Raw genomic sequence first — 8,573 nt, forward strand, 5'->3', positions numbered from 1 at the left:
CAATAGCATGATAATCTTTTTGAGCTTGAGCTTTAGAGTATATCCTTATTTTTACTTGGAGTTATACATACACAAAAATGATTTCACTTCTCTATTATGTGCTTAAATGTATCATATGCTTACTTGAAGATCAGGAAATTAAATATATTCTTGTATTAATTGCTTGATATATGTCACTCTTTGAAACAAGAAGAATATGATTAAAATGTTAATTCCATGATCTTTCAAGTATTGGCTTTTGAAAAGAAATTATATCTTTTGGATTGGCATGTGATTATGTTTAAAATTGCTTATCTATAATAACATGACTTATATGATCATTACTTGCTTTGAAATGTCCCAATATGTTTTGATGATGGTCATATATTTCTTGCTAATCTTGAATCATACCTTAACCATGTTTGAAATATCCTAAAGATTCAAGTGCATATGTCTATGGTTTGTCCTACTCCATGGTTGATAATGTAATACATGTTTCATATTGTATATCAACCAAGATTATGCTTGGAGATGTGTTTAAATGATATTTGTTGCTAACCTTTGATTTGAAAAGCTTTAAGAGTTAATTCTACAATTGGTAATCAAATATGGCAACCAAATATTTAAGTGCCAAGCATATGTGGACAAAGAAAGAGATGAATGAAAAGCACCAAAAGAGACTTTCTTCACGTGCTCACAAATGGAAAACTCAAAGGAAGAAAGCTCAAGTGGCTAGGATCACCATGCATAAGGAGCGTCACATCATATTTGATCTCGATAAGTATCACTATCCCTAACTCTTATGGAATTCTATAGTATGAATGATATGATACTTGTTCCTTTCTTACATGACAAATATGGTTAGCATGACAAAAATGTATAATTAGATCTTTGTGATATAAATGCTTTGAACTTGGACCATATGCTTATATTTGGATGTTTTGACTTGAATGGATAATTTATGTTGGATTTATGATATATTGAACACTTGAAGATTTAAATCCACTTCCAAAGCATATTTGCATTTACTTGAATCATTTGAATGCTTTGTTATATATCTTGAACTATTCAATGCCATTGATGTTGCCAAAGAAGGAGAATAAGTGCTAATTGAGAAAAGATAATACACTTCTACCTAACATGTGGCAAAAAGGTAAAATCAAATATGAAAGAGGGAAAATGCACTAAAAAGGTAAAAATGAGGTTTGTTGACCCTAGAATTTCCATACTTTTGTCTTTGAAACCATTCATGGATTAAGGGGGAGCTTTGATAGTTGCTTTGATATTATTGTGCAAAATAACAAGTGTTCTTTATTAACATATTCAATGAAATTTTGTTGCTCACAAGTTTGCGTGCTTATCTTGATTTATGCTTTTTGATGTTGCCAAAGGGGGAGAAAAATATGAAAATTGAGAAAATTATATTCTTCCACCATATACATATATGTTGATTTGAAACCATTCATAAATTGTGAGGGAGTATGATATACATTATTTAGGAATATTTGTTATACTAACCATTTCTCAATTTTAAGTTTGTCATCATCAAAAAGGGGGAGATTGTAGATACAAGGTATGTTTTAATGATAACAAAGTGGCAACAACAAAAAGAGAAGAGCTTTGATCAAGAGCAAAAAACATCAACCAATGTGGATATTGAAGATATATGATGTAGCCACACAAGAAGAGTGATGTCATATCAAAGTGGCAAGATCATTGGATAAAGAGCAACAAGGAATAATTAGAAAAACTTTGAATATGGAAGAATCAAAGTGATGATGTGGCTGCCACGATGATACTATTGATGATTCCACGTCAGCATAGTTTTGATGATAACAAACAAGTCAAAGAAGATTGCTTGAAGGTGAAGCAACATCCAAAAGAAATCAAATCAAGAAACATGCAAGTCAAGCATCAAGTCAAGTCCAAGATCTCAATGGTATATTTATCTAGGACTTAGGAAAATGTGTAAAGGTGTATAGTATTATAGCATTGCATAAGCTCAAGTCATACACATCATCAAATGCATAAATGAATCTTGAACTAACAAGTCAAAAATGCATCTAAAGGTTTTTCAAATGACTTAAGCAAAAAAAAAGAATCATGGCATTATAACAGTTACATATTCATGGCCTTATACATCTGTTAAGAAAAGTCAAATCAAGTGGTTTAAATCATTCAAAATTGGTTTGGAAAGAGACTTACATAAAATATACTTTTCTAGTTAATTTCCATAACCAATCATATGCTTTACAAGTCATAGAAACCATATTGAAAGAAAGGAATTTTTGAAAATGTGTAAAAAGGTCACTGCCATGAAATATCCGGATATCTGACCAAGAATATCCGGATATCAATCTCCGGATATCTGATACTGAATATCCGGATATCACATATCTGGATACGTGCGCGATGAATATCCGAATATCTACTGTTTAAACGGCTATAAACGGCTATAATTACATATCCGGATATGTGTTCGATAAATATCCAGATATCTACTGTTTTAAACGGCTAGTTTTCGAATTGGGTGCCTATATAAACCCCCCTAACATCTCAAATACACATAATTCGGTCATTGATCATTTACCAAGTCTTTATCACTCATTCTAGCTTGCTTTTGCTCACAAATTACTCATTTTGATCATTGCATAGACTTGAGCTTATCTTTGTTGTTATGCTATACACCTACTAGTTCTTCAATTTGTAATATCTGTACTTTGAGAGTACATATCCACTATTTATCACCTTCATCTTACTTCTTGAATCAAAAGGGGAGTGAACCCTTGTGTTGGTGTGCCAAGAGACAGAAGTCTTGGAAAGGGGAGTGAACCCTTGTTGGTCTGCCAAGAGACAGAAGTCTTGGAAAGGGGAGTAAACCCTTGTTGGTCTGCCAAGAGACAGAAGTCTTGGAAAGGGGAGTGAACCCTTGTTAGTCTACCAAGAGATAGAAGTCTAGGGAATTTGTAAAGGTTTGTCAAGCACCCGTGAAGCTTGACCGTTAGTGAAAGATTTGATCGAGCGACTTCAGTCTGGACGTAGGTCACAGTGGTAGTGACCGAACCAGGATATATCAAGTTTGCAAATCTCTCTATCCCTTATCTCTTGCATAAGCATTGATTAATCATTTGAGCATATTTAAATTCATATCTCATCAAATATTTACCTGATCTATTTTTCTGTTATTTAGTCACTACACGCTGTAAATTATTTAAATTAAATAAATTAGATTTTCATAGGTCAAAGTGTACTTGAAATGATTATTTAGAAACTAGAAGGGGGCTTTTGCGAAAATCTTGTAATACTCAATTCACCCCCCCTCTTGAGTATGGAAGCCACATTCCTAACAGTATCTTCAATCAGCGCTGCAGCAAATAAGGAAAGAATCTCCAATCAGCGCTGTAGAAAACACAGCTGTATCTTCAATCAGTGCTGTAGCAAATAAGGAAAGAATCTTCAATCAGCACTGTAGCAAAACACAACTGTATCTTCAATCAGCGCTGCAGCAAATAAGTAAAGAATCTCCAATCAGCGCTGTAGCAAAACATAGCTGTATCCTCAATCAGTGCTGCAGCAAATAAGGAAAGAATCTTCAATCAAGCGCTGCAGCAAAATAGAGTGTCATCCTTATCCACTCACACGGCAGATTTGAATGAAGATTTACATGGACCTGAAGAGCTGTTTGAGGCCCAGAATATCAAGTATATAAAGGAACGAACCCTACACACAAAAAGCAGGAGAAACGCTACACATGCTTTAGACATTCAATCAGATCCTAGAGAGAAAGTGGGGGAACACATAGAGAGAATTTGAGTGTTCGTTGAGAGAAATCCAAGGAATCAAAGGGTGAGGCTAGGGTTTGGTAGAGAGATCATCAAATTCAGTGGATCCCTGCACTATTGCGGCGGCTGAAGAAAGGATGTTGGTGGTGGAGCCTACGGTAGCTGCGAGAGCAGTGCTACAGCAACGCCCCTGTTTTCTTTACTTTAGTTTAATGGAATCTTATTCTTTCTTTGTTGTTTCTTCCCACCCAAGTATGGGCTAAATTGTTATTATTGGGTGATAGAGTACCCTTATTGTGATGTAAACAGTATTGCTTTAACTTTGTTACATGATTTTCCTTTCAGTTGCTTAATAAAGTGCTTATTTTTATTCTTGTTGACTTATCGAGAGAGAGCTGCAAGATAATTAGGGTTTGGACTATAGAGATATAGGTGAACTCAGAAAGTTATTAAGCATTGTGGTTTAACTAATTTAATTAGTTAATTGTGGGTAGAGAGATCATTCACACCACAAAATCAAATGGAACTTGCACTTAATGATTCATAACTATGTTGGCCATAGAGATGTGGGACTTAGTATACATGTAGAGTTGGTGAGAGCCCTTGCATGCATTAGTGTTCTGGTTACTGAATGGATAATTGCTATAGCATGGTTACTGCATTCTGGTGAAGTTGCAATAATGGGGAAATTGATCCCAATCTATCTTTAATACTTGGAAAACCTATTTTTTTACTATATTCTTTTAGTTAATTATTAGTTCTATTGTTTAATTAGTCATTAACCTCTTCCAAATTATCTTTGTTACCTTGATTGCTTCACATTGATCCCAACTTTATAGTTTTCTTCGTGGGAACGATATCTGGACTCACACATCCACTTTATTACTTGTTGACACGTGGACTTGCGTAATGTGTGATTGATAAAAGGGGTACACAATTGCACAACAGTAGCATATCTTCTTCCTATTGTCTTTCATGTTCTTGAATCTTGAATTCTGGATTAGTGTGCTATGTATCTCCAAGCTCCAGCATACTGATACAGTATATTACCCTTGGAGCACCGAACATGTGATATTTTCATAAAGGTTTATGAATATACTTTTTGTTATGGACCTAAGTGAGCCCATATCCTTGGAAGGCCCAGACAACCTAAAGCCCAGAGGTAAGTCCTGTAAATAGGAGCTAAAGACCACAAGTATGACCTATGTAGCACCGATACGACACGCGACACGTCACACGACACGACACGACACTCCGACACGTCAATCCTAAAAAATTATGGATTTCGATACGTTGGGACACGTTTTAATATTAAATAATATTTTTAATTTATATAGTGTATATTTTATTTAATATTTAATAATTTAACAAAAAAATGAAACTAAAATAATAATACCCATCAACACGTTATAAAGATGGAAGCTTTAATAAAAAAATAAGAACTGGGATAAGAGAGGGATATAATATCAGATAGAGAGATCAAATCATATTAGAGAGAGATCAGAGAGAAGAAGATACAACAAGAGCGTGATAGGAATTGACAACGATGATGCTGAGATGATCTCTTATCTACTTCAGGGGAAAAAAGACAAAAAGATAAAATTGATATGATCAGGTGGAAGCTTTATTAATATATTATAACTTTTTAAAAAAATATAAATTTTTTTAAAAAAAATTAAAAAAATTTAAAAAAATTAAAAAAAATTTACAAAAATATCATTTGACCGTGTCGGACACGGTCAAATTCGCGTGTCGGAATTGTCAACGCGTCGGAAAAAGTCAACCGCGTGTCCGACACCGTGTCGGAGCGTGTTGGAGCGTGTCGCCGTGTCGGAGCGTGTCGGACCCGACTCTTCCTGTTTTTACAAGTGTCCGTGCTTCCTTGAGTATGACTGATCTCTTTTTAACCTATTTATGCAATCACACAGCACACACACACCCCCCCATCTTGGCCAAGGCCATCATATTATGTGTCGTGATTTGTTGTCCCCAAGATACCTAAATCTATAAGTATCTAGAGAAAGCACTAGATCCTACATCAACGAGCTAACCTCCGGTTAGACACATCTGCTACTCAGGCAAAACATTGGCGCCGTCTGTGGGGACAAACAGAACCTTTCTACGATCACGTGGTTAAAAGCCAGCGGTCAAAATGGTGCGATCGACCAGAAGAGGTTACCGGCAGCCATCAAGGTCGAATCCCAGACACCAACCAATTCCCTCAATCAGAAAGGATCCATTGGGACAACATGTCCCCCATGACCATCAGCAGGTAGACATCAATGTTGTTCATGTCAGCGATGTGCACTCTGATTCGGCATCAACTCCAGCGGTTAACCCTAACACCCCATACGTGGAGGGGTTACAATCGATTGAAGGGCAGGTCGCAAACGCTGGGCAAATGCCAAATGGTGCAAACAATGATCCGCGGGTGACAGATCTGGTTGTCGCTTCGGTGCTTCAGAGAATGGAAGAGATGGAAATAAACAAAGAGCTCCAGAGGCAAGAGGATGCCAGGAAAATCTGAGAATTGGAGACTCTGTTGTGGCGGGACACCAACCCGGATCTCGCACGAGCTATAACGCAAGTCATGACTGACTTGAGGATCATGAGAGGATCAGAACAATAATGACCGAGGGGGGACCCGAGATCAGATGAGAAACGCTAGCGGCCGAGGTCAAAGGGTCATTACTAACCCTACTCGTAATCAAGAAACACGGCATGAAGGTAGCCGAGGTGGAGGAAGGGTTCCGACAAGGCAAATGGAGAATCTCCAGCCCCAGAGCATAGGGCAACATGCTAGGAACTCGGATGATGTGTCCGGGGTCTACAGGAGAAAGTATAACAGGGGATAATATAACGATAGTCCTTTTATCGATGAAATTGTTAATGCACCCTTCCCAGAAAATTTAAACTTATCAGAACTCCTTAAGTACGATGGAACGCAAGATCCCCATGTACACTCTGATGCCTTTGATACGGCCATGTACATTAAGGGGATAGAAGAACCTTTGATACATGAATTTTTGCAACTACGCTGACGGGAGCGGCTCAGACGTGGTTTTCATCATTACCAGCAGGGTCTATCAAATCCTTTGAAGAGTTTGGTGGAAGATTTCTGTTGAATTTCGCTACTAGCAAGAAACAACCGAAATCAGAGTTTGCATTGGGAAAAATAAAGCAACAACCCGGCGAGACCCTACAAAAATATTTAGATCGCTTTAAAATGGCAGCCTTGCAGGTTCCAAGATTGTCTGAAAATGTTCATCTGCACCTGGTAATAGCAGGGTTGTGTGGGTCCTCTAGATTGGCCAAATCGATATACAAGGACCCGGTTCGAACGCTGGTAGAATTCACGGCTCGATCAAAGAAGTATCTGGAGCTGGAACAGATGGAGATTGAGAACATGGATCAGAAGCACCAACCAAATCCAATGAAAAAGCTCGGAAATCAGAGACAGAATGATTCCCGGGGTAAAAGGCAAGACGAAAGAGCTCCAACAAGGGAAAGGTTCGAAAAGTACACATCCTTGAATTCATCCAGGTTCCAAATCTGGAATGAGGTGTCCTCTACCGAGATGAAGAAGGTTGATAGACCTCAGCCTTTATTGAACCAGGTCAGGTTAGACTAATCTCGATATTGTGCCTTTCATGATAGGTCGGGGCATACTACAGACGAATGTTGGGACTTGAGATATGCAATTGAGAGAAACATTAGGGGTGGCAAATTGCGCCAATATCTTATAAGGACTCAAGGGTGGAGGAACAATAGGAAAAGAAAGGGTCGGCCTATGAGCCCGGCAAAAGAAAAAAGATTGAAGGATGATAGTCGGGGTAAAAAACCGGTTAGAGAAGAGGATGAATTCGTGGAACCAAAGTTTGAATGTAATGTGATTAGTGGTGCTTTTGGTGGAGGAGGTGATACAATGAATGCCAGAAGGAAATACTTAAGAGAGGTACTTTCGATACAGGAGCGGTCTACATTCAAAGAAGAAGCCAAACCAGACCCGCCATTGCTATATTTCACTAGGAAAGATTTAGAAGATGTAATGCCGAGACATGTTGACGGTTTGGTCATAACGGGGACGCTAGTCAATTGCAGAGTCAAGAAGATCTTTGTGGACAATGGTAGTTGTGCTGACATAATCTTATGGTAGGCGTTTAAAGAGATGAACCTAGATGAAGAAGACTTGAAGCCCTGCAACACTGCATTGATTGCATTCAATGGCTGCAATACCCTCTCTAAAGGGTATATTGATCTTAGGCTTATCTTAGGATCAAAAGAGGCATTCAAATCTGAAAGAGTACGGTTTATTGTAGCCGATTTCCCTTCAGAGTATAATGTGATATTGGGAAGACAAACTATTCATAATTGGGATATGTTGGTTTCTACCAAGCATCAAAAAATTAAGATGATTGGTAAACAGGGTACAGTGATCACCATTGCTGGAGACCAGAAGAAATCTCTAGACTGCTACTTCAAGTCGGTTAGAGCAGTTGGGAGTGGCCTCATATCTTCAACCGAGATCAAAGAAAGCAACGAGAGTCAGGTTGGTCCAAGCCAGAAGAAGGAAAAGGCACCAGTTAACATAGTAGAATTGGACATGAGGGATGATACCCAGGTGCCAAGGCCAGAACCCGATGGAGAGTTAGAAGAAGTAACCATCGGAGAGCAAGGGCAAACCACAAAGATTGGCCAAGGCACATGCTTGAGGAACAACAAGGACGTCTTTGCTTGAAAATCGATGGAGATTCCTGGTGTAATCCCTGCCTTCTGTTGTCACAGATTAGCAGTATACCCAGGATCTAAGCC

General features: G+C 38.1%; 1 protein-coding gene across 1 annotated transcript; it reads left to right on the top strand.

Moving 5' to 3' along the window:
* Window positions 1–6,987: 6,987 nt before the first annotated feature.
* LOC133299625 (uncharacterized) lies at window positions 6,988–7,917 on the top strand. Its single transcript, XM_061499106.1, has 2 exons — window positions 6,988–7,382; window positions 7,419–7,917. The coding sequence occupies exons 1-2, from the start codon at window positions 6,988–6,990 to the stop codon at window positions 7,915–7,917; spliced, it is 894 nt and encodes a 297-aa protein (XP_061355090.1).
* The last annotated feature ends 656 nt before the right edge of the window (window positions 7,918–8,573 follow it).

This window comes from Gastrolobium bilobum, unplaced genomic scaffold (genome assembly GCF_033153095.1).
Source record: "Gastrolobium bilobum isolate Gb01-03AN ecotype WA unplaced genomic scaffold, APGP_CSIRO_Gbil_v1 utg158872, whole genome shotgun sequence".
In the NCBI taxonomy this organism is placed as follows: Eukaryota; Viridiplantae; Streptophyta; class Magnoliopsida; order Fabales; family Fabaceae; genus Gastrolobium; species Gastrolobium bilobum.